Source organism: Plectropomus leopardus, chromosome 1 (assembly GCF_026936395.1).
Source record: "Plectropomus leopardus strain MGB_pleo_1.0 chromosome 1, ASM2693639v1, whole genome shotgun sequence".
NCBI classification, from domain to species: domain Eukaryota; kingdom Metazoa; phylum Chordata; class Actinopteri; order Perciformes; family Serranidae; genus Plectropomus; species Plectropomus leopardus.
Genome location: NC_142176.1, coordinates 2,258,972 through 2,285,446, shown reverse-complemented (window position 1 = coordinate 2,285,446; position 26,475 = coordinate 2,258,972). Strand labels below are relative to the sequence as shown.

The 26,475-nt window shown below is 38.1% G+C and overlaps 2 protein-coding genes and 1 long non-coding RNA gene across 9 annotated transcripts in view; 1 reads left to right on the top strand and 2 right to left on the bottom strand.

Annotated features, from left to right (window-relative positions):
* Positions 1-5,266, bottom strand: part of tp53bp1 (tumor protein p53 binding protein, 1) — a 33,915-nt gene extending 28,649 nt beyond the window's left edge. For 2 of the 7 annotated variants that reach the window (XM_088079464.1, XM_088079435.1), the window contains exon 1: positions 656-3,124. In XM_088079464.1, coding sequence (XP_087935590.1) covers positions 656-835 — 180 coding nt within the window. In that variant the 5' untranslated portion in view covers positions 836-3,124. Of the gene's footprint in view, positions 1-655; positions 3,137-5,126 lie in introns of those variants that run through there. The other 5 variants (XM_088079312.1, XM_088079366.1, XR_015776924.1 and 2 more) reach the window with 5 other exon arrangements.
* A 5,496-nt stretch (positions 5,267-10,762) lies between these two features.
* map1aa (microtubule-associated protein 1Aa) overlaps positions 10,763-26,475 on the top strand; it is a 57,206-nt gene continuing 41,493 nt past the window's right edge. Inside the window, exons 1-2 of the mRNA XM_088079233.1 lie at positions 10,763-11,137; positions 12,475-12,576. Of these exons, the coding sequence (XP_087935359.1) occupies positions 10,885-11,137; positions 12,475-12,576 (355 nt within the window). The 5' untranslated portion in view covers positions 10,763-10,884. The remainder of the gene's footprint in view (positions 11,138-12,474; positions 12,577-26,475) is intronic.
* Positions 11,055-26,475, bottom strand: part of LOC148190330 (uncharacterized) — a 40,244-nt gene continuing 24,823 nt past the window's right edge. Inside the window, exon 3 of the long non-coding RNA XR_015777036.1 lies at positions 11,055-11,179. This is a non-coding gene — a long non-coding RNA (uncharacterized LOC148190330). The remainder of the gene's footprint in view (positions 11,180-26,475) is intronic.

Here is a 26,475-nt window from a genome sequence, read left to right as displayed (position 1 = left end):
ACAACGATTCAATGTTCACATACTTATGAAAGTTATCTTAAAGCATCATAAGAAAGTGATGTGGCTCCAGGTTTCAAAAGGTTAAATAAAGGAGATGAACAACACTTCCTGCACACAGATGTCTATCTGCTGTTTTTCCAAACAGAGAAACACAGAAAATAAAAACCAGTCTTGTTTTTGTCGTCTTTTACTTTTGTATTCTGTTCTTGTGGATTGTTTTTTTTGCATCTGTAATGTATTTATTTATTTACATTTTATTAAAAGCATCTTTGTGTACTGTTGTGTTGTGTTGTGTTGTGTTGTGTTGTGTTGTGTTGTGTTGTGTTGTGTTGTTGGCACCTTGTTTTTCTTTGTTTTTTCATACTTGGCACCTTGTTTTTTAATATTTAAAATATTTTTTTATTATGGTGTTGTTATTGTGCTGCTTATCCTGGACCTCAGAGCCGCTGTAACAATGCAGATCTCCCCACTGTGGGACTAATAAAGGATTTTTTTATTTTATAAGTCCTATCTGTTAGTAGTAGTAGTAGGAGTAGTAGTACTGATAGTACTAGTAATAGCAGTTTTCTCAGGTAAAGTGAACCTCCGTGCACGCTGGAGCAGACACTTCAGGCTAGCCCCGGTTCTGGGTTACTGGGATGAGTCTGCAGCTTACCAGGACCGGGCTGCGGGCGGTGGGCTGCAGGCTGGACAGGCGGCGGGCCAGCAGGGCTCGGTAGCTGCTCTCGGGGTCGTCCTCCAGGGCGACGCTGTCCGGCTGGGAGTCCTCCACGATCAGACACGGGTTCTCGGGCTGAGGCAGGCTGGAGTCCAGTTCACTTCCACCGGGATCCATGAGGTCAGGCCGCGGACAGGAGATGTTAGCTAGCCGGGGAGCAGCAGTGAGACAGCGGGGACAGACAGGTGAGTCTACGGCCGGAAGCTGTTACCTGGAGGAGCTAACATGTTAGCTACCGGCTAGCGGCTAACGCTCCGACGACAACAACAGCGCGAGCTGCTGCGCTTTGTGCCCGCTGAGGAGCCTCTGTGCTCCGGGAAAGACTTCAGCACACACCGGGGGCCGCGGAGCTTCACTAACAAGTTAGTAAGTTAGTAAAGTATCGATTAGTATCTTTGATTAATAAGTTATTGGGTTATTTTTTTTACAGAAAACACACACCGACAGTCCGACTCCTGCGCTTCTCGCGGCAAAACTTTGCAAAAGTGATCTGATAGGGTCGGTCGCGCGATGACGTCACCGTATTTGATTGGCCCGGTAGCCGGTAGCGTGATGACGTCACACGAGGACGCTGGTTAGTTTTATGGTTGCAGGATGAGAAAAATAAAATAAAATAAAATAAAATAAATAAAACAGGACATTATGCACTGACAAATTCACATGAAAACGCACAGAATTAACAGAAAACAGGCCATTGAGGACATTCAATATGAGGACATTTAAATCCACTAAAGCAAAAGACAATGAGGTGAAAATAGAAAAGATGAAAGGCATCCTAACCATAAAAAAAACGTGAAATTGCTAAATTATAATAGTTATTATAATTATTATTATTCAGCTACTTTATCAAACAACAACAAAAAAACAAATGCTCTTTTGAGAAATAATGGAACTTTTTTCCCTAAACATCTGAATGACTGTGCTCATAAATGTGTATTTATATACTCTTATACTTATCAATACATTTTAGATTTGGATTTTAACATATACATTTTACAGTTATAACTTATTTGTATGTGTTTCTATTGTTTACCTGAAACCTTTTGAAAATAAAAATGTTTGCCAGATTTAAAAAAAAAAAAAAAAGTATCCATCTTATTTTTTCATTTGGTATTTGGCACGTATTTTCATAACAAATATTGCTAAAGCAAAACCATAAACCATAAATACTAATTCTGTGTTATTTTGTTCTTGTTTATATTTTATCATTTTATTTGAATAGATGAATGCACCCTCTGTGTAGCTGCTGAATATATTTATTGATGCAAACTTAACTATTTACTGTATTTTGTAATATTTTGGGCTTTTAATTCTATTAAAATCTTATTTAATCTCATTACATTTTAACATGGGGGTATTTGCAGTGATCTTTTATCTTTTTTTAAAATATTTTTTATGCTGTTGTATTTTATTATAGAATAATTATTATTGCTTACATTTGTGTTTTACTCCATATATAAATATGTGTATATGTGTGGCCCCCAAACCAAATCCACATGGGGCCCCTGAAAGTCTAGGGCTGGTCCTGTCTACAGTATTAACATCTTCTTGACTTTAGTATTTTCATCTATTTTTAATCATAAAGACAAAGTTTTCCGTGATATATTAGTGCGGAGTTTGGCAGTCTGCAGTAATAAATCATGTGAAAAAAGACAAATCTGGGGCATCTCGTCCCACAGTGGGATCTCTGAGACCTTCAGAGGTCCTTGCGGGGCGTTCAGGGACTCCAGTAAAGCCAGATATAGGTTAACTTTCACCATCACTCCCCACAGCTCTCTCTGACTTTGACTACCTGTTTTCTTTTTCCCTGCATATCCCCAAATATTTACAGAAAGGAGAAACTGATGAGCACCACAGAGATAAATCCCCATCAGCACCTCTGAGTGACGATTTTAAGATATTAAAATTACAAACGAGCTCAGGTTAGATTAGATGCATTTTTTAAAGAGCGTTCACGGCTGCGCTGCTCTCACAGTTTTGAAGATTAACAGGCCGCCTCTCAAATATTAACATCACTTTGTCATCATCATTTGACAGCCTCAGTTTCCATGGAGACGCCACATTTCCCGTAACACCGCAGCCCATGCAAATGCAGATCACAGAGGTACTGGCAGAGAAAAGCAGCAATCATTTGTCTGATTGAAGCTGCTGCTGCTAAAATGAGTCGCTGTCTTCAAAATGAGCCCAAAAAAGTCACTGAACTGTCTCCTCATGTCAGAGTCAAGAGTCGTCACCAGCACAAACAAGGACCCATGAAGACACTCTGCTTTATGTATCAAACAATAAGAAATAAAACCACAGAGAGGATGCTACAAGGGATTAACCCTTTGTGCTGCACTCAGACACATTTCACAAGCACATGAAATGTGAGCAAATTGGCTTGATTTTAACAACGTAACATTTTTTTCCCTTTATTACTGACTAAATATATATTGCTTGTATCAAAGTATTGTGATTTATTGTATTACCTTTAGTAAGTCCCTCTGGGTTTCTGACCTCTGTGGCACCAGTTTCAGTCCTACTGTTTTCTTTTTGACCTTGTTTTCTGTTACTGTTTTTAATGGTGCCAAATAAATAAATCTAAAAATGTAAGGCAATGAGCAACTTAAAAAGAAATGACCAAAATATTAGCAAGATATTTTAAAAAGTTAAAAATGTGCAAATTAGCACAAAAACCCAGAAAATGACTTTAAAAAAAATAATGATATTAATAATAATAATAAATATAGCTAAATATTTTTCTGTAACCTAATTTTAGATACATAACTACAATATTAAAAATATAATTTTCTTGATATTTTCTCCTTAAAAAAAATTCTGATAATTCTCTTTCTCTCTCTCTCTCGCACAAACAAAGACCAATGAAGACACAAGCTTTCACAAGCATTTGAAATATGAGCAAACTGGTTTGATTTCTTAAAAAAAAGAAGAAATCAGCAACTTGGCATAAAATGTCCTGCAAATTGCAAGAAATTCTTAAAAGATGACCAAAGAAATTACCCGAAAATGTGCAAACAAATAAAGAAAGAAAAGAGAGAGACTTTTTTTAAAATGAAAGAAAATGTCCAGAAAATGATATTTATAATTATTTAAAATATGTTTTTAAAATTAGAATTTAAATATATTGCTATATTTATTATTATTATTATTCATTTATTTTTTGTACTTTTTCAGGTCATTTTCCAGGCGGGGGTTGTGCCAGTTTTCACTTTTTGAAGTTTTTTTTTACAACTTTATCTAAAATTAGGTTACAGAAAAATATATAGCTATATTTATTATTATTATTAATATTATTATTATTTTTAAAGTCATTTTCTGGGTTTTTGTGCTAATTTGCACATTTTTAACTTTTTAAAATACCTTGCTAATATTTTGGTCATTTCTTTTTAAGTTGCTCTTTGCCTTACATTTTCACATATATTTATTTTGCACCATTAAAAACAGAAAACAGGTCAAAAAGAATACAGTAGGCCTAAAACTGGTGCCAGAGTGGTTAGAAACCCAAATCGGTTTATAGTAATACCTTACTGAGGGTAATGCAAAAAAATCACAATACTTATACACAAGAAATATATAATGGGGTCAGCAATAAAGACCAAAAAGATCATGACAAGTTATGAGTGTGTGTGTGTGTGTGTGTGTGTGTGTGTGTGTGTGTGTGTGTGTGTGTGTGTGTGTTGCATGCCTTCTTCCCATGTTTGAAAGAAATCAAGCCAATTTGTTCAGGTTTGAAAGGGTTAAACACCATGAAGCAGGATAAGGTCATATTATTTCATTAAAGACAGATTATAACTTTCTCTTGCAACATCACAGTGATTCTTCAGGGAGGCAGAGATTGCATTTTTTCTGCAAAATCCTGCAGAATCCACGTTTAGTGCACACAGAGTCGTATCTCTGGGTCTTTCTCTGCTCTGCTGCCAGTCAGCTGAAGGTGTATCCTGGCAGACAGCAGCAGCAGCAGCAGCAGCAGCTCCGGGCCTGACTGACCACTGATCTGCTTTACAGGAACATTAGTGACCAGCATTTCAATATGAGCGCTGAGGTGGAGACATCCCGGCTGGCAACAACGCAACAATAACGACCACCTGCTCCTGCTAAATGACCCGACATGCAGCTCCCATCATGACTCAACACAAAGATGAGGAAACATACATTTTCAACTGGATGCTCGCGGGCATCAGCCTCGTGCAGCCTCACCGCAAAGTTCAGCGTCACGTCGTCATTTCTGCAGGTCGGGCTGACACCCACATTAAGAAATGCGCAGCCACTACCCAAAATGTCTAATCTTAGCCACCTCTGCTGGAGCTGACAGACACTGGAAGCTGCTCCGCATCCTCTAACGCATCATCCTCATTTTCACCGCAATGCAAAAAAACAAAGACAAAAGACGCACAAAAAAGCGCTTTACCTCAGAAATCAGCAGCTCCCGCGTTTGTCCAATTTGTCTCAGTGTCCCGTTGGTTGCAATAATCACGCGTCCAACATCGCTCAGTCCTTCCTGCCTCTGTTTTGCTGAGAGTCAGGGTGTGGAATACACACGCATGGCACGTAAAGATGCAAAGGCATCTTTTAATGTAGATGCCATGCTCGTTTCCTCCGGACTCACACACAGCTGCTGCACATGCATCATCACAAGGATGACATTTACTTAAAAATGCAAAAGGAAAAAAGTCACATTTTTTCTTTTTTTATACCAGACTTTACTTTAAAATAACTTGTTAATAGAGCAGAAAAAATACAGTTGAATGTGTTTTCAATGTGCAAATTTGATAGAATAGAGCAAAAATGTACATTACGTTCTAAATATGTAATCGATCACTGTTTCTTTTCTTTTTTTTTTACTTTCTTTAACTTTCTCAATGCTTATTTGATTGTATGATTTATAGTTTATAGCAATTAAAGATTTTATGATTTTCTGCCACTGCTATGATGCCTTCTATCTTCTCTAATTTGATCTTCTTTTTGTGTTTTAAACTGTATTTAGTGAGAAGACAGCGTGCTCGTTTCCTCTGGACTCACAGAGCTGCTTCACATGCATCATCGCCAGGATGAGATTTACTTAAACATGCAAAAAAATGGCATACTTTTTATGCCAGACTCTTCTTCAAAATAACTTCTAAATAGAGTAGAAAAAAATACAATTTAATGTGATTTCAATATTTAAATGTGATAGAACAGAGTAGAAATGTATATTAAGTTCTTAACTTAAATGGATCATTCATTTTTTTGTTTGAAACTCTTTTCACACTTCATACTGCTGCAATTCTCATAAAATGTATCTTACTTGATTTCATGATTTATTGGTTTACAATTTTACAATTTAATGATTTTTTATCGTCATGATTCCATCTATCTTTTCTACTTTCATCTTATTTTTTGTTCTAAACTGTATTTTAATGTCCTTTTATTTTGAATGGCCTTGTTGACCTCTATATATAAATAAACCATATTAGTTGCATCCATGTACTTCAGTGGTTGGCAGCGCTCCAAAATTCAACAGGCACAGAAACTACGAAATTACAAGCATTTCATGCGTAGGGTTATGGTGGGAAAATGTTGCCATCTGTTAGTATACAGTAAAAATTACCAATTTTACTACTTTCCTTTAAAGATAAAACCCTGACATTACAGAATATATTACAATATTCTGTAATGGCTGTGAGATTAAAATATGTGATGTAATTTTTTTTTTCATGAAAAACAGTAACATCATGTACTCAAACTGGCATTTAAAGGGTTAAAATCCTGAAAATAAATGAATATTGGTAATTTTGATCAGGACTGAAGCTGAGTGAAAGATTTAACCCCTAAAATTGGGAAAAAACATTAATCTGTAATATTCTCATAGCAGTTTTTGGAAGTGGACATTTTTGTCATAAATGGCTTTAATGCAGGTGTTGGCAACATCCGGCCCGTGGGCCAACATTGGCCCTCCAGCAATAATATCTGGCCCTCCAGATTTAAATTTTTTTTAACAATATCGGGCTGACAATCCCACAAATAGGCTATAATGTCCAAACAGCGAATCTCCCCCCGTGCTGATTATACTTTTATCCATGCTGAGAGTGAGTGAATGACGGAGACAGACACAGCGGGCTGCACTGGAGTGGACAGCACCTGGTGCTGAAATAGCAACACAGGATGTGTGGTATGAAAAATATAGCAGTTCAGTAAATCATTCAAGTGTTATTGTACCGATGCAACTTTGGACCACGGCGCCACGCGCGTGAACAGGAACACAGGTAAATTATATTTTATGAAAAACACAGACACCAAAATCAGCGAAAAAAAGAAGAATCTGGAGTAAAATGACACAGTGATGCAACTCGCTGACGAATAGCCCATTACTGTAAAAATACAAATGACATAGATGAGTTATGCTCTAGCAAGGGAAAAGTAATTGGCCTGACTAAAAGCATTGATATAATAACTACATGCACTGCATTCAACAGCGCTTCTATGCAGCGAGTAGCGGACCTCACGTAATGGGGCACCTGTTTCAGGGAGGCAATGATACAATCCATTGACTGGCATCTCATATTATATTCTTTGCATGTAGACAGCTGCACTGTGGATAAGACACACCCGCTTTGCATTCATGAAACCAGGTAGATGAACTCATACTTGTCTCTCCGTTCTTCAATGAATGCCATATTATCAGCCAACTTTCCTCTTTAGACTTTTTGATACACGTTGGAAAGCGCATTCTCCAACACTGCCGCGGAGAGCGTATTCTCCGCAACTCCGACACCACCTCGGAGAGCGCATTCTCCGACACCGCGGCGGAGAGTGTATTCTCCGCAACTCCGACACCACATTGGAGAGTGCATTCTCCGAAACCGCGGCAGAAGGCGCGCACTTTCCGAAACTCCGACACCACGCGGAGAACGCGCATTCTGCGCAACTCCGACACAGCTGCGGAGAGCGCGCATTCTCCGCAACTCCTACTCTGCGGTGGAGAGTGCATTCAGCGAAACCGCGGATGCGCACAATTAGGATAAAACAGAAAGATCTTGACAATAAGAGCCAGTTGGGAAATTCTAAGCTGAATTGCATTGTGTTTGAAATCCCCCAGATCCTCAATTTGTGAACTGTATCTGAAAGTATAAATGAATCAATCAGTTTCTTAAATTAGCCTTTGATCATGTTCTGGCTTGCTGTTGTTTAGAAAGAAATTGGTCCGAGGTCAAACTTACTTGCTGACCCCTGCTTTTATTATTATTATAAATCTGACTCTGCACAAAAAACTACTACTACTACTCCTACTACTACTACTCTATTGTTTCCCTTATTTTCATTATCTTTGTATCTACAATTTTCTCTCACTTTTTTCAGCTAAATTTATAACAAAAACTGTATTATCTTTAATCTACAACAATATTTCCTCAGTGTTCCTGAAAAAAAGTTGATTTAATGGTTTGAAATAACTGAAATTATTCATGTGTAGTTTGTTTTTTTTCTATCACAAACATTCATCAGGAATAAAAACTGTGCTCCTGCAGCTCCTTGTCCTCCCAGCAGAGGCCAGCAGACACTCTGGAGTGTGTGAGTGCTGACTCACTCCGGTTACACACATCTTTAACTCTGAGCTCAAGAGACAAATTAAACTCCTCAGTGATCCATCATCGACACAGCAGGTGTCACTGCCTTTACCAGTAACAGACACACCAGCAGAACCAGCAGCACCAGCAGCACCAGCAGCACCATCAGAACCAGCAGAACCAGCAGAACCAGCAGCACCAGCAGCACCATCAGAACCAGCAGAACCAGCAGAACCAGCAGCACCAGCAGCACCAGCAGCACCATCAGAACCAGCAGAACCAGCAGAACCAGCAGCACCAGCAGCACCATCAGAACCAGCAGAACCAGCAGAACCAGCAGCACCAGCAGCACCAGCAGCACCAGCAGAACCAGCAGAACCAGCAGAACCAGCAGCACCAGCAGCACCATCAGAACCAGCAGAACCAGCAGCACCAGCAGCACCAGCAGCACCATCAGAACCAGCAGAACCAGCAGAACCAGCAGAACCAGCAGCTGCTGTTCTGGTACTTTCATGGGGAGAATCCAGCGTTCACATTAACAGAGGAGGATTTCAGAGAGTAACATCTAGTCTGATTTAACAGATCTGCGATAAATTCTCCTTCATGAAGGTTTTAACTGTGTGGAAACTGTTTTAGAGCATGTTGATTCTAGGTTTGAAGTCACTATATAACACTGAAATCTGGGCAAAAAGGGTGTGATTTCTTCCAAAACATGGGAAGAAGGTAACAAGCAGCTTACATAAAAATGACCCAAAATTTAGTAAGAAATAAGTAAAAAGTTTAGAAAAAATGTATCCAGAAAACTAGCAAAAAAAAAAGTAAAAATAAAATAAAGTAAGATAAAACATAAAAAATGAGAAAGTTAAAAAAAAAACAAAAAAAAAAGGAAATTACTTGAAAATGTGTTTAAAGTTATAATAATTTAGTCAAATAATTTCAAATATAATAATTATGATAACTGTAAATATAGTTTAGATTTAGAGTGTGAAACTGTTTTTGAGTATGTTGAGTCCAAGTTTGAAGTCAGTACAGAACAGTAACTTTGCATTATTTTCATGCTTAACCCTTTGAAACCTGGGCAAAAAGGCTCAATTTCTTTAAAAACATGGGAAGGAGAAGTGACCAAAAAATGTACCTGAAAATTAGCACAAAAAATTGTTACATAAAAAAAAAGACAAACGAGGAGATGACTAACATCTAACATTTTTTTGTTATATGTTTTATTCTTTTGTTAAACTTTAACATTTATCTTTATATAAATTTGAGTATTTAATAATTAAAAAACTATAAACTAATAATTGGAAATTTATTTGCCAACTATTTTGATAAATATTTATTGATGAAAATTTGTATTTTGAGGTTTTGGGTGTATTTTTCTTTATTTCTTTTTTTATTTTAAGTTTTTGTTTTTTTTTCTCCTTTTCTCTTTTTATAATAATTTTGAAATTTATTTTTTTTTCTCATTTTAAGTTTGGGTTTTTTTCTCATTTTTTAAAAATAATTTTGAGTTGTGGGGGGGTTCTATTTTTAAAATAATTATATGTATTATGGTGTTTTTTACTCATTTTTTAAAGAATTTTGAATTTGCAGTGTGTCTATTTCTTTTAATTTTGAAGTTTTTTGGGGGGGTGTTTTATTTTTAAAGGTTTTTCTGCATCATTTACATTTACTTTTAATAATTTGAGTAAATTTTCCTAAAAACACTCAGTTAATTTTCCTTTTGTAACATTTTCATTGCAGGACTTTCATGTGTAACAACATTTTTACTGTATTTTATTAGTATTCTTCTTTACTTAAATACTTTTTCCACCACTGGTTAGTTGTATCAGTTGTTGCTGGTTTCTGTTTTTTGGGGATTTGTTTACTGTAAAATATGATCTAATGTATCATGTAGATATTGTTATATGCCTAATTCTAATAACAGTTTTCACGCACGGCTCAGTGTGTCGACAGTAGAAGTGATCTGCAGCCTTTGTGCTGCAGATTGAGCTGACTCTAAAGTCTGATGAAGCCTAAAATAATGTTGTTTTTTTCTGCTCTGACTGAGAGTCTTTGTTGTCAGTGTTGCTCTCTGCACACTTGAAGCCTTGTTTTGCTCACGTTGGGAACAAAGACGTGTCAGTTTAGTAACCAAAGCACATTGCCTGGTACTCGCAGTGACACCGATATAAATAGAAGCTTTTGTGTCCCGTAAACTTCTTATTTTCAGACCCTTTTGTCTGGCAGAGTTTGGTATAAAAAGAACGACACGAGCGCGACTGGAAGTGGAATTAATTAGACTCAATGACCCCAGATAATAATAATGTTTCAAGAATGTTATTTGGAAGAGCTCACTGGAGTTTCAGGGATGTTTTTACACATTTAAATGTGGAATTTCAACCTCAAATTTGGGGTTTATTTAAACACTGATTTTGGAGTTTCTATAGGAAATGCTGTGTTCATCATCACTGTCCTTCAGCTGTGTCATATAGGAAATATAATCAACATAAATTCTCATGTCCCTCTTTTCCTTTTGTCCAATAACATGCTGAGACATCAAATAGCCACATCACCTGCCATCCAATCAGATGTTCAGCGTCCGCAGAGTCACGCCCGCTCGATCCTCCCTCCTCATCCTGCACTGTCATGGTGCTTGCTCCGGATGCAGTTGTCATGGAGATGGAAAAGGGCTCAGCGTCCACTGGTGGCACTGTTACCATGGAAATCCCCGCAGCAGCAGCGGCAGCAGCCTCGCCGGAGCCGGAGGAGAGTATTCAGCACCATGGACAGCACCGCGCCGGAGCTGCGTCCCCGCACAGGAACCATCGCATGCTGATCGTGATCGGAGAGATTTCCAGCAGCCATCACCTGGACGAGGCCAGGAGACAGATCACGCACGGTGAGTCCACGCAGGAGCGGCCGGTCAGAGGCGCCGGGGCTGCTGGGAACAGGTGGAGAAAGTGACGTGAGCCTGGAAACACTCACACTGCTGCTCTTTTTTGTACAGAGCTCCTTTAACAAGTATTTAAAACTTTCAATTTTTTCAGCATTTTTTGTATTTTTCTTAGGTTGCTTTTGCCCTCTTTCCATTTTTTTCTGTTTTGAAAGAAATCAAGCCAATTTGCTCTCATTTCTAAGAGTTAGGTAATTAATTATTTGTAAAATGTTGGAGGAACGTGTAACAATACTAACAGCTGCAGCTGCAAATTAGCCTTTAACAAGTTTTTAAAACTTTGAACGGGGTTGATTTTAATAAAGAAGCCAGTTAATTAAAATTCAGTGACTTATGAAGAAGGGGGGTTAAATACGTTTTTACTCCTTCTCACTCCTTTTCAAATATGTAAACCAAGTCTTAAAAATTTTGACCATTTCTTTTTTCAGACAAATGGGAATAAAGGCAAAAAAGCAACTTGGAGAGAATCAGTAAAGATGAAAAGAAAGAAAAAATAGACAAGAGAGAGAGAGAGAGAAATAAAGAGAGAAAAAAGGGGCAAACAAAAACTATTTTGATAATCAATGAGTTAAAATTATATAATTAAAATTGTGTTGCACCAAATATATATATATATATATATATATATATATATATATGATCATATTTTAACACCTTTTATCACTACTTTGTGTATTTGAGATCTTCCAAAATTGCAAAAAATCAGATACGCTGATGATAAAATGACCTGGAGAGAAATTAATAAAGTAAATAAATATATTTTAAAAAATAAATATATTAAAAAATGTCCAGAAATCTATCAAAATTAATCATCAGTATATAATTTGTATTAACTTCTTTTATCTACATATTTATATTTTTTCGTGTTTTATTCATATTTTTAAAGCGCTTGCCTGATTAGGTAAGTGGTAAAAAACGAAACAATTCAAACATATTTTTTTCAGAGCTAACGATGGAGGCAGCTAAGCGCAGAGCCGCCTCTCCTCCCTCTTATCTCTGCTGAGCTCAAAAGTGATCAGGCGCTCGGAGAAAACCGGTGAGGGCAAAGTTTAGGAGCTGCGAGCGAGCGTTTCATTATCGTGGACTTTAGTTTTAAGGTGTTAAAGGTTGTGAGTTTAAACATGATTAACTTCGTTTTTTGTTGTTATTTGATACAATTTGTAGGTAAAATTTGTTTTCGGGCACGTTAACATGGAATCATGACTTGAGTGAAATGTTGAGCGTAATGTGCAGTATCGTCCTCCATCAGTGAACGTTGTTCATGTTTTTCTGTTTTCAAACAGGTTTGCGTTCCTGGAACGTCGATCTGAGCGTCTGTGACCTGAACAAGGAGCTGCAGCTGTTTGAGACCCGACACACCGCCCAGTTCTCCGCACAGGTCAAAGGTCAGCCTCAGTTCACTCACTCAGTGTGTAAAAATGCGTCTGCTGAACCGCACAGCAGGCGGGTTTCCATCAGATTTACTCAAATCTTAAGTGATCATTTCAAAATGTCGATAAAAACACAACTGTGTTTCCACTGAGTGATGTCATGCGACTTCTCCTCTGGTGATAACATCCCAGTAACCATGGCGATGGGTGTTCAAAACATTAGCAGCTTTATTTCTATTGCAGCCACTGTACAAGCCGTCATTATTTCCAATCAGAGGCCACGTAGGCATGTTATGGAGCCATGATGGAAAGGCGAGCCCCTCATACGTGGGAGCGGCCACGTATGAGGGATTTCTGGGAGCTGAGAGTCCACGATTTCACAGAGGAATTGTGGATTCAAAACTTTCTCAGAGTTATGTGATGCAATAACAGCTCCTGTAGCTCCTGCTGCATCATTTGCCAGATATGACATTTTTGAATCGCGTTTTTTTAAATTAACATTTTTCCAGGCGTATGTTATATTCACAATTTCAATTTGTGTAATTTGAGAATGAACGGAAACCCGCCTGTTATGTACAGGCTGTTTGTGTGACACGTCTCTGAGCGTTTTTTTCTTTCTGTTGCTCGGTGACTCTGAGCTGTGATGGTATCAGAGTCGAGCTGGAGAGATTTCACGTGTTGCTGCTGATTGTCTGTTGGCGTGCAGCCGTCTGCAGCTGCGTCTGCGGAGCGGATTAGATTACATTCAGTCTCGTCTGCGTCTCCTTTGTCCTCTTTTCTCCACATGTGCACGAGACGGTGTCTGCGAGGCGATGCAGCGTGCATTGATCAGGACGCGTATGCAGACTGCATGTCAGAGTGGGAATCAATAAGGGCTGAATGTGAGCTCTGACTGCTCGGGGAGTATAAGATCGAGCCCTGAGTGCTGAATGGAGCCAGTGTTAATGTGACTGCCCTCACTGTAGTATCTACAAAGAAATGGCCTGTGTGAGCTGCGTTTATTATAACTATTCAGCAGCTACAGTGGCCCAGCGGGGTCAAACCGGGGGCTCAGAAGAGGAGACGCAGTGGCTGAATAAATGGAAGCGAGTGTTCGCTGAGGACGGGTTTTTAAAAGCAGTTAGATCTCAGAGCACATTTCTCCTCCCACACACTTCTTTGGCTGCTAGTGTTACATAAAGAAGAGAAATGAGCTGTTTGTTGACATCAGTGCGGTGAGTTTGACTGTAATATCACAAATAACGAACACTGTCTGATCATTTTACAATCAATCATCTACAACAAATACATCACAGCTGGAAAGATGGAGGAACTAGAACCTTTTTCTACTTCACAAAAAAATTAAAGTTATTCAATTGTTTTTGTACTTTCAGTATACATAAGATACCGGAGTGCATGAAACAGCATCAAAATAGAGCTTTTTATATTAAAGGGCCAGTAAAGGATCCAACACCCCCCGACAGAGATCCTAACTGAGTGCCTATGTCCTAAAACCCGAGACAGGTCCTGAGATTCTAGAAATGCCCTAAAATCTGAGAAATGCCCTAAAATCCTATAAATGTCCTAAAATCCTTGAAATGTTCTAAAATACTAGAAAATGACAGAAATGTCCTAAAATCCTTGAAATGTCTTAAAATCTTCGAAAAGTCCTAAAATCCTACAAATGTCCTAAGATCCTAGAAACATGTACGGGGCCCCTGACCTCCTGTCATTTAATAAAAGTGGCCCCAAGCTGAATATCGCTGCTCTGGTGACAACAACTGTTCAGGGTGAAAATGATTCGGGGCTGTTTGGCGTTACTGCGGCAGGCGGAGCTCAGCTGATGCTTTCTGCCGTCACCGAGTCTCCAGCAGCGCTGAGCTGAAATCTCAACATCAGGAGGGAGAGAAACACAGCAGCACGAGGAGATGAGGAGGAGGAAAGGTGAGCCGACAGAGAGGGAGGGGAGGAGCAGAGTGAGTGTGTGACCGAGGTGAGACACAAGAAAAATATCAACCTGCAGGCGATAATTGTTCTTTAACAGAAAAGGATAATTAATGGAGAACGCTGAATAATTCATGCAGGTGCTGCCAGGAGAGCTTGAATACAGCAGAGTCAAAACGCAGACTCTCACATCTTTGACGTGTGACAGATGGCAGGAAGGAGATAAAACTGTTAAATATTCCAGCGGAAAACCACTAATTGACTGGGAAAACATGTTGGTGTTAACAGGAGTGTGAGATCCAGAGGAGGCGCTGCAGCAGATGATGACAGTGAGACAATGACGTAGTGTGAAATTATGCAGAGCCGGGTCGATTTCAGAGCCTTCAGATAACTCAAAATCACAAACTGCAAAAGTTTGACCTCTGGATGAAGATTTTAAATTCAACATACACAGTCTGATGAGTCCAGTCGCCAGAATAAATGCTGGCATTGTCCATTTCTGCAAACATTTCTATTAAAATATGTTTTAAAGACCTCATTTCTTTTTAGGACATTATTCCTATTTCTTATATTTTTATTTTTTTAATAAAATTTCCTATGTCTCCTTTTCTTACTTTTCTGAATTCTCAGGTCATGTTCTATCACCTTTTCTGTTTTCTTGTGGGACATCTCTTTCCAGGTTGCTCATTACCTTTTTAAGAAAGGCAGGCAGTACATTTCATACATGGCAATTCAAAGTGCTTTACAGATAGAGCGACAAAACATAAAAACATAATAAAAGATATAGATTTACAATAAAAGAGTAAAGAGATAAGATATATAACTAAAACAAAGAAAATCACCATTTAAAATAGCAAAAGGTGCAAAGATAAACTTATTTTAGCCAATAAATAAGTCTGGTTTCAAAGGTTTAAATGTAGGGTTGGGCGATAAAACGTTAACGATATCAATCTCGAAATAACTTTTCCTTGATTGAAATATGAGACATAGTCGATAGAACGTATTCCAGCCATGTTTTGACTGACAACACGAACAGCCAATGATAATAAGAACAGCACCGCAGAGAACCAAATGCAGTGAACGACTTTGACTGTCGAACAGCTGAGTGTTTGACAGCCACAGCATTTCATCATGGCGGATCAAACAGCTGATGGTCCGACAGCAGCGCAGTGAGACAGACAAACAGTGCAGCTTCTCCTCACAGCACCAAAGTGTCTGAAACAGACACATCTGCAGAGGTGAAAGTGACTTCTTTAGACTCTACAGACGACTTTGTGTTAGTTTCAGCTTTAATCAGACTTTGGATGAGTTATTTAGAAACACCAGGACGCATCGCTCCGTGTCTCATCCAGCCGCTCGCGCTGAGCTCTCTTTATTATTACCAGGGGCAGATATAATGTTTTGGGCCACAAGCACATGAGCTTATTTTCAGCCTTTCTCTAACTGTGAATGTTGGCAGCTATAGGAGAAGTAGGCCGACTCAACAGTTTTTAATTCCTGAGGAAAATGATTAATAACACAGAAGTTTGACAGAAGCTGAAGTCAGAGTCCTGCAGTCAGGAGAGGTTGGCCTATTATCAGCACAATGTGCTTAAATTTACCTGAAGTTTGTTTAAGATGGAGCTTTTCATTTTTATATAATGCTGGAAAGTTTAATAAATAATAATAAATCATATGTTTATTACACTCCAACACACCATGGTCACATGACACTGTGTCAGTGAACTGTGAGGGCAAAAAACAAACCACAAAAAAAGAGCAAAAATGTTCAGTTAATGGTGATATTGATTTTAGGTTTGAGGCTCGGACCTTTGCGGGGAGGAAATTTTAGTAACTGGACCTCTTTGAATTTTAGTAGAATAGGTCCTCCAGCTGGTGACGCCTGTTCTACAGTATATTTGTCATGTTCAATGTCTGACAGAAAATAAATATTTAAACCAAAATTAACCTGATGATATCTTCATATCTCACTTAGGAGTCAAAGGAACCTTTAAGCTCAACAGAAATAGTGATTTGATGGATATCGTGATAAATATCGATATCAACTGATATGAAAAATTAACCTGGCTGCTGTTGGCTTTCCAAAGTAACATGAATTGTAATGAGAAGAAAAAGCTCTACTCATGCGATGACTTTGTCTCTAAGTAATAAATCTTAAAGTTAAACACAAATGGACAGTGAGTTTACCTTTAGCAGGTGTCACACCATCCCCCCACCTCAAAAAAAATACTTGTAAAGATGTCTCCCTCTCCCTCCACCTCTCTTTTTTACAACTATTTTTGCGGTCCTTTTCATCACCTTTTCCTAATTTCTTTTTGGAACATCATCATCAAAGGGTTAATGTATGTATATGTAAATATCAGGCTCTTAGAAAAAAACTTAACAGACAAACAAAAAAAACCTGGTACAAACTGTACCACACAGCAGCACACAGATGCTAATGAAGCTATTGATTGTTCTCTGTCTTTGTGTCTGATTGTTGCTCGCTCTGCCTCACTGCTCACACACACACACACACACACACACACACACACACACACACACACACACACACACACACACACACACACACACACACACACACACACACCAGCTACAGTCCTGAAAAGCACTGTGGCAGTAAATGATGCAGGTAAACACACACAGAGACAGAAGCAGCATGTGAACGTACAGAGACGTGTGCAGCAGCCTAAGAAGACAGTATGTCCCTCAGGACCACACACACACACACTAAAACACACAGCTATAGCATTGTGTTTCAGTAATTTGCAGGATTTGTCTCGCCAGTCTGGACGTCCATTCTTCCATCTAAGTAATTGAATATGATGTAAGAGATTATCTGCAGCGGTCCGGGAAGTTGCATTATAGTGCATTATAGAGTCCACTCTGCACTGGATTTCCTCCATTTAATTATGAAATCATAGCTATTATTATCATGTTATAATAACAGTTACTCAGAGTAATGCCTGCCTATATGGTGTTTTCTTATGAGCACGGAGAAGCTGCAGATAGACCACTGTTTGACACCGAGAAACAAAATACCAAACAAAAAAAGGCTGAAAAACATAAGTAAACATAAGTTTTGTTAAGGAGTCAGTGTTTTTGTTTTATTTCTAAAAACAGGCCGACTTTAATCCCAGAGTGCTTTTTTATTTATCCCACAGGGACTGTTTTTGGGGCATTTTAGTCTCTTTTCTTCTTCCTGTTGTGATAACTGTGTGTGTGTTGATGCATGTGTCCTAAATGTAGTCCAGATTGTGTATTTGAGTGTAATCAGTGAATTTGCAGCTCAGCTCCTACAATAAGTCTAAAATACACTGTGGAAACTAAATAGTTACATTCAGACTGTTCAGGTCCAAAAATGCTCCATTGAAACCCATTCAAACTGACATTTTTGATCCCACAGCCATCAGAGCAGAAAAACAGGACTTGTATTATTTCTGGGTGTCATTCTGGGCTTTTGACTCTGAATTTGTCATTTTGACTATTTTCCACCTGATGAGGTCATTTTGACCATATTTGGCATATGGAGGAAATACATGCTATTTCCACTAGGTGACCTGTCACAGTCAATGTAGCTGCTGATCACTGACATATCCCAGACTGTCAGCAGCTACACTCACACACTGACATATCCCAGACTGTCAGCAGCTACACTCACACACTGACATATCCCAGACTGTCGGCAGCTACACTCACACACTGACATATCCCAGACTGTCAGCAGCTACACTCACACACTGACATATCCCAGACTGTCAGCAGCTACACTCACACACTGACATATCCCAGACTGTCAGCAGCTACACTCACACACTGACATATCCCAGACTGGGATTATCTGCTGAGCATGAAGTATATAGAATATAATTCATTTTTTGTGTTTGGGGGGGAGTCCATCTAAAAACACAGTGGCGTAATTAAAGGCTTAAAATTCTGAAAATTGATGAATATTTTATGATTAGGACTGATGTTGGTTAAAAAAAAACCCTCAATGAAAGTAGAAAATCTTATTAATGTACTTTTTTTTCATAGCCTTATTTTAAAAAAGTGCATTTTGTTTGCAGAGTGGTATGAGTGAGTGTTTGACGCTGCATAAAAAATAATAATGTATAAAATCAATATTGCTGCTAATCACTGACATATCCCCGACCGTGATACTAAAAATAATCTACACAGCATGTAGTATTTTGCAAATAATTCAATTTTTGTGGTTTATTTTCCATCTAAAAAGTGGCATCATGACAAAAATCTGGCGTTTAAAGGGTTAAAATTCAGAAAATTCATGAATATTTAATAGTTATGATTAGGACTGATGTTGGTTTAAAAAATAAACTTAATGAAAGTCGAAAATAATATTAACGTCTAATATTTGTGTGCAGAGCGATTCGAGTGTGTGTAATATTAAAGCGGACTGTAAGGGTTAATGGCAGCGAGAGAGAGAAAATGTCTTTATGTCAAAAAATAAAATAGACTGAACAAAGGACGCTGAGGTTATGTGCTTTCAGGGCATAAAAAAAAAAAAAAAACCTGAAGCCCCCTGAGAGAGCGAGCGGACTCAAAGGCCTCGCTGCCGGAGGCTCAGACTTCAAACAGGCCAACATGAAGACTCAGCTCCGGCCTGAACGGCAGCAGCAAACCTCTCCGACTCTCAGTCTGCGTCTCTGACTCTTTTTTAACGAGACGAGGCCGGAAAAGACCAGAAACCAACATGAGTGAGTCCGCCTCTGAGTACTGTCTGACCTCCTGTCTGTGGCTCTCAGCTTCAGCGCCTCAGGAGGATTTCTTTTTTTTTTCTTTTAAACATTTAGAAAGCTTAATTTCCTTAAAAACACAGGAAGAAGTCAATAAGCAACTTAAGAAAGGAGACAAAAAAAATAGCAAAAAGTACAAGAAAATTACCTGAATATTCACAAAAAACCCAGACCCCCCCAACAAACAAACAAACAAACAAACAAACTAACTAAAAAGTGGACAGTTCTAAAAACAAAAACAAGTAAACGACATGAACAGCTTAAAAATATAATAATTCTATAAAATGAATTTAAATACATAGTTATGATTTTAAATAAGTTCTTCTACAGAAAAAAAGTAAAAGTAAAAAAACAAAAAGAGAGAAGGAGATAATCTGACACAAGTGTGAAAAATATATATATTTTTCTGTAACATTATTTTAATTAGAAAACAATGAAGGAAATGAGCAACTAAACAGGAAATGGCCCCTAAAATTGGCAGGAAATTAAAAAAGAAAGGTAACTAGAAATTAACCTGAAAATAAACACTTTTTTTGTTTTGTTTTCTGTGACATAATTTTAAATATTAAAAATTAAGTATTATATATAGAGAGAGTTTTCTGGACATTTTAAAAAAACTTTAAAAATATACATAATTTTCCTACATCTCTTCCCAAAAATGTATTTATTTAACTAATCTTCCAGACATTTCTTGCTACTTCGTTCTCCCCATGTTTTCAACTGAAATCAAACTAATTTGGTCAGGGTCTGTAGGTTTAAATGCAAAAACAAAAAACAATAAGAGACAAGAAAATAATCCCAAGAAAGTGTAAAATGATCTTATTTTTTCTGTAACATATTTTTAAATATTTTCTGATTTGTAGTGCTTTGTTGTTGTGTTTCCAGATTTAGGGATTCAGTTTGAGCGAAAGTGAACGAGCCGAGACAGAAATCAGTCTTGTGTTTTGCAGCAGGAGGCAGCGAGAAGGAGCGGCGGGTGTGGAGGAGGTTATTGTGGACGTGAAGGCGCCGTGAGGAGCTGAGTGAGACGCTGAGCGCTGAGAGTCGCCAGTAAAGAGAAGCTTGTTATTGCTATCCTGCTCCTCTGAGAAACGCTCTCATGCTGCACTGGTTTTAAAGGAGACATGAGCCAAAATATGAGTTAAAAGTGCAAAAACATTATCTTAAATTTAGTAAAACACACAAGGAAATTACCTGAAAAAATGCTTAAAAATGTATTTTCATTCAGTTACAAAATTTTAAATATATTATTTAAAAAAATATATCAGGTTTTTTTCAAACTATAAATATATATATTTTTCTCTTTTTTTAAAAGCTAAAAAATGCAAAATATTATTTAAAAGTGCAAAAACATTACCTTAAATTTAGTAAAACAAATATAGTCTTTTCTTATGTAAGAGCTAAAAAAATAGTTTAAATAGTTTAAAAATAGTTAACAATGCAAAAACATTACCTTAAATTTATTAAAAAATCAAAAATAAAATAAACATTCTGTTACAAAATTTTAAATATGCTATGAAAAACTAAAAATATTTATGGTTTTTTTTTCAAACTATAAATATATCTTTTTCCTCTTTTTTTCTCTAGACCTAACATTTAAAAAAATAATTTTCTAAATCTAACTTCTTACAATTTGTGAAACATCTCCTCCCTAAGTTGCATATTGGCCTCTGGTCATATTTTTTAAGGAAACCAGCACGTTCTCGGTTCAAAGGTCTAATCTTGGATTTAAGGCTGACTGGATCTGGATTAAAGCCCACACAAAGTTCACAGGTCAGACGAGGTGTGATGTGGAAAGGTCATGTTGGAAAATTGATCTGATTCATGCAGTCGGTGAAAAATTCAGAAGCGGCCGAATCAGAGATTCGCTCCTGATTTGGTTTTCAGGAAAAAACCTCTCAGAGCACACACAAGCTGTCTGCAGGCTGACCGTAATACTACAGCTTCTCCCCGCGTGTGCCCCGAATACTAATCTGCTGCTGGAGGAGGAGAAGGAGGAGAGGAGGAGGAGGAGGAGGAGGAGGAGGAGTGCACAGTCATCATGGCTGACGGGAACACACACAGGAAAACTGGACCACCATGAAGGCTCGGAGCTGCTTCACTGTATTTGTCAGTGTGGAGAGATCGAGAGCTATAACTGAGGATTATTTTATATAATAAAAAAAATATATATAGAAAATATATAATTTCCAGTGAAACGTAAAAATAAAGGTCTAAAAATAAGCATTTACCCATTCATAAAGATCTTCCTCTAATTTAATTACCTCTTTAAAAGCCACCAAATCAACAGGCTTTCTTTTCTGTCTTTTTCATCTGTTCCTCTATTCCTTTTTTGTTTTGTTTAGTTTTATTTTATTTTTTATTTATTTATTTTTGTTTTGTTTTGTTTTTTTGTGATGTCTTTGCTAATTTGTTTAATTCTTGATTGCTGATTTTTGCACAACTACTGTCCTCCTCCACTGTGTTTTGTATGTTTTGCACATATTAGTCTGACTTTTTTTGCAAAGTAAGTAAAAAACAAAACAAAAAAAGAGCATTTACAGACTAAAGCCGCTTTATGCTTAAAAAATGTATTGCACTTTTATGGAAAAACCTACAGACTGAGCAAAAGTCAGTGGTTAACACATATATTGAAGGGCAAACAGAATTAATCTGAGAATATATGGAGTCCCTTTATAAATTATGCAGAGGATTTAGATCTACCACATGATCAAGTAAACGGCTAATTTTTTATTGGGACGAACCTGGTTAAATAAAGGTTAAATTTTTAAAAAAAAACCAAAAAAACAAGCTATGTCTAGAGAAAAACAAGAGGAAAAACAACTACATTTGTAGTTGGAAAAAAACCTATATTTGTAGTTTTTTAGTCAAAATTTTGTAACAGAATGATTATACATTTTAAGCACTTTTTCCAGGTAATTTCCTTGTTGGTTTGTTCTGTTTATTTGTTGTTGTTTTTTTTAAACTAAATTCAAGCCAATGTTTTTGCATTTTTAACTGACATTTTGCTATTTTTAGGTCTTAAAAAAATAAAAAATTAAGGTTAAATAAATAAATAAAAATGACTAATAGTATGTATAAAATATTTATTTATGTATTTATTAATTTGTCTTTTAAATTCATCTAATATTTAGCATTTATTGCAATCACTGCACTCCGTTATGTGAAAATTACCTTTTTTTTAACATGTGGAGAATTATTCTAATTTTTATTTCATGTATTGTTTCTTTATTAGTTTTCCCCCATTCTATTTATTACTTATTTATTTATTTTATTTTATGTATTTATTTTTGTCCTGTATTAAGATCTAATTATATGTTATGTTATGTGTTATGTAATAAAAAGCTGCTTCTGACAGCATGTAAAATCCAAATGAAAATATTGTGGAGTGACGGCAGGATGGCTTTGTGATATGAAAGCTCTGTTGTTTATCAGCGTTTATAAATGATTTAGGAGGAATCTGAGACGGCATTTTTTCACCTCATCATTCATGTCATGGATCTAAATTTGAACAAAGATCTTAAAATAAAAAAACAGTCAAGTTTATCTGCAGAGAAACAGATTTAGACGCAGTTCAACAATCTGAACATTATTTTAACTAAAAAAAACAAACAAAACTGTCTGATATCGGCCACGCTGCTGCTGCGTTCAGATGGATTTACTTGTAAAGCCACAGTGACATTTTTCATTAACGTCTCAGCGGAGTAAAAGTGTGCTGCAGGAAAATAACACCATCCGATGGCAGCAGGAGTCGCCTCCAGACTCTGAGAGGCTCAGCGAGCCAAAAAGGCAGCGACCTCCCTGATGGGTGGCATATGTGCTGAAGGAGAGCCAGCGCCCTCGAGCCTCGCAGCCGTCCTGAAGGCCTCAGAGGAGCTACACACACACACACACACACACACACACACACACACACACACACACACACACACACACACACTGATCTGACTGAGGACTGACATACTGAGCGAAGACGAGGAGAACAGGAGTTAAACAGGAGGGTTAAAGATCTGAGACGAGGCGGCTGATGTTGTCTGACTGAGGCATGCAGAGGGACGAATGTGAGGAGAACTACGGAGCAATTAACCCTTTGAAACCCGAACAAATCTGTTTGATTTCTTTCAAAAACATGGGCAGAAAGTGATGACCAACTTAACAAGACATGGCCCGAAAATTAGCAAGAAATTACAAAATGTTAAATGAAAATTACTTGAAAATAAGCAGAAAAAACAGCAATTACATTAAAAGGAAAAAATGCATATATATATACTTTCTTTTCCTTAACATGATTTTAAATATAAAATTATAGTAATAAAAAAAATATTTACCTGGAATCTTTTCTCTTTTTTAAAAATAATTTTAAATACCCTCCACCTTTTTCAAAACGAATTACCGAGTGATTTTCTTGTCATCTTTTATCATTTTCTTTGTCACTAATTTCCTGCAATTTGTGGTGCAATTCTTGTCCAGTTGCTCATTGCCTTTTGCACATATGTGCCACCTCTGTCAAATCATGGACTACATCTCCCAGAAATCCCTCATACGTGGCCGCATCCACGTATAAGGGGCTCACCTTTCCATCGTGGCTCCATAACACGCCTACGTGGCCTCGGATTGGAAATAATGGCGGCTAGTTTGGTGGCTGCAATAGAAATAAAGCTGCTAATGTTTTGAACATCCATCACCATGGTTACTGGGATGTTGTCACCAGAGGAGAAGTCACATGACATCGCTCAATGGAAACGTAGTCATCTCAAAATTGTGTTTTATCCACATGCCACCTGAGATGCGAGTGTAAAAACTTTTTTGCAGCCAAAGCATCATGTGACCTAGAAACGTTCCTCCATGGCAGTTTTGTGAAATATGGCTCTTTGAATCACCTAAAATATCACCTCATGCAAGCGTAAAAACTTTTTATAAATGGGAGTTTTTTCCTCATTGACATGTTTCCATTAGACTTATTTTATAGTCGCACTTTGAGAGTTAATGGAAACCCGCATTCCTATGGCGAAAAGTTAAAACTCTCCTCTTCTTCCTCTCCAAAAATCTTGACCTCTTGTAAATTAAAAACCCTCGACAGCCTGTTTTCAGCCCCTGCAGACGCCCACAGACTCCCGGAGGAGCGGTACTGAGTTGCGTCATGATGAAACGGACACATTATGACGCACAGGTGATCAGCTCATCCATCACCGAGCGTCCATTAGTCCGCTCACAGCACGCCGACTCCTGACCGACTGATGAGGCTCTGGCAACACGAAAGATCCCGTTTGGTCCCAGAAGAGGAAGAGTAGGAGGAGGAAGAGTAGGAGGAGGAGGAGGAGGAGGGTGGCAGTAATGGCCTCCATGAATGCAGCTGTCGCCCACATGGAGCAATTAATAAAGAGTCAGCGGACGCGCGCTGCGGACTGATGGCTGGTAAACAAAAGCTGGAGGCGCGGCGAGGCCTCGGGGGGATGTGGCGGTCAGTAAAGCTCAGTGACGGAAACTCAATATCACTGTTTACTTTCCTTCACTGGAGTACTATTATCAGCTGATTACAGCCAAACCCGTCTGTGGCCTTAAACCGCACTTTGATTATGTTCTGTGACGCGTTTTATGATCCGCAGTTAGGAAAATATCTTAATTTTGATTTCTACCATTCAGGCACTGTGTAACTAAGATGCTTTTTAAAATAGTTGATTGACATTTTTCTCCTGTTCTCTTCTTTTTTTATTGTGTTCATTTTACCATGTTTTTGGTGACGTTTGCACATTTTTCTGCTTGTTTATCGGCAGGTTTTGGAAAAACTAAAAGGCCCAAATTTAATGAAACTTTCTGTAAAAATTGGAAAAAAGGAAGAAGCCATTAAGTTTTCTCGCAGATCTGAAAGAATCTCACTCCGAACACCTCACACGGTGACGGTTGGTCAGGGAGAGGAACGTTCCCACAACACTGGCAAACGTTACCTACAAGTTGCAATAATGTTTTAAAGAAACTGTTTTAATCTAATGTTCAAAGAACGTTTTAAGGATGTTTCTCATTTCAAATAATGTTCCTTTAAGTTTAGATGCTGACGAAGACGTCATGGTTTAACTGCAACGCTCTGAGGATGTTTTGGTGACGTTGAGAGGTGACAGATCACAGAATGGTTGTTTTAAAGAAAAACCACAAATCTGAGCGTCACGGTGGAACTGGAGGAAAAGTCAGAGGACTGAAAACGCCACGAAGATTCATCCTCTGGGAACCATGAACCCAGCTAGCAATTTTTGGTTCTAAAAACGTTCTGAGAACGGTACAATGCAACCAATGTAATGTTTTAGTAACGTTATTTGAAATGTGAAACATCCTCAAAACGTCCTTTGAACTTTTAAATGTTTCCTTAAAACATTATTGCAACTTTAAGGTAACATTAGCCAATGTTGTAGGAACGTTCCCTGCCAGCTGGGAATGTCAGTGCTTTCTGCCGACTCATCCAGTCGATGTTGAGATATTTCGGTTTGAACAGACGAACACTGCCGTCTTCAGAGCGTCGCAAAGATTCTTTTTTTTAATTACTTTCGCTGATAAATGAAGTGATAACGTTCACATCTCGTGTGACGTACGACACGATCTCCCCACAACCCCACACCAGAGGCTGCGTGGGTGTTCACAGAGCGTGACGGACGTGATCTCAGGTCGAAGCTGACGGGCAGAGACAGACGTGAGTGATGGCTGCAACACAGGAGAGGCAGTCAGAGCTGAGCAGCAATATCAAAGCCCACACACACACACACACACACACACACACACACACACACACACACACACACACACACACACACACACACACACACAGGTATATTATCTGCTGCTCCAGTCTCCACACGCACACAGGACATGCTGGCAGGGAGACGGAGGGGGAAAGAGGGCAGAGCAAACAGTGTTCACAGAGTAATGGAGGCAGATGCATCATGATTCGGCAGTAATAAAATGTTGCTGAGTCAGCAGGTGCACTTCCTGTGTCTGAACGCTGCTACATTATTAACCACATCCACAACTTTATTTTTGTCTTCTCTCTACTGCGATCTTTAAAAGTTTCCCCTCTGATGGGGATTACGGTAACGATGCTGAAACAACAGGAGAACTGACCGAGAGTTTGTCTCCGACTCGAGGCGTCGTTACAGCGGAGAGACGCAACTTTTGTAAAATGACAGGTCAGGGGTCAGTCTCAGCTGCCCTATACATGTTTATAGGATTTTAGGACATTTCTAGGGCTTTT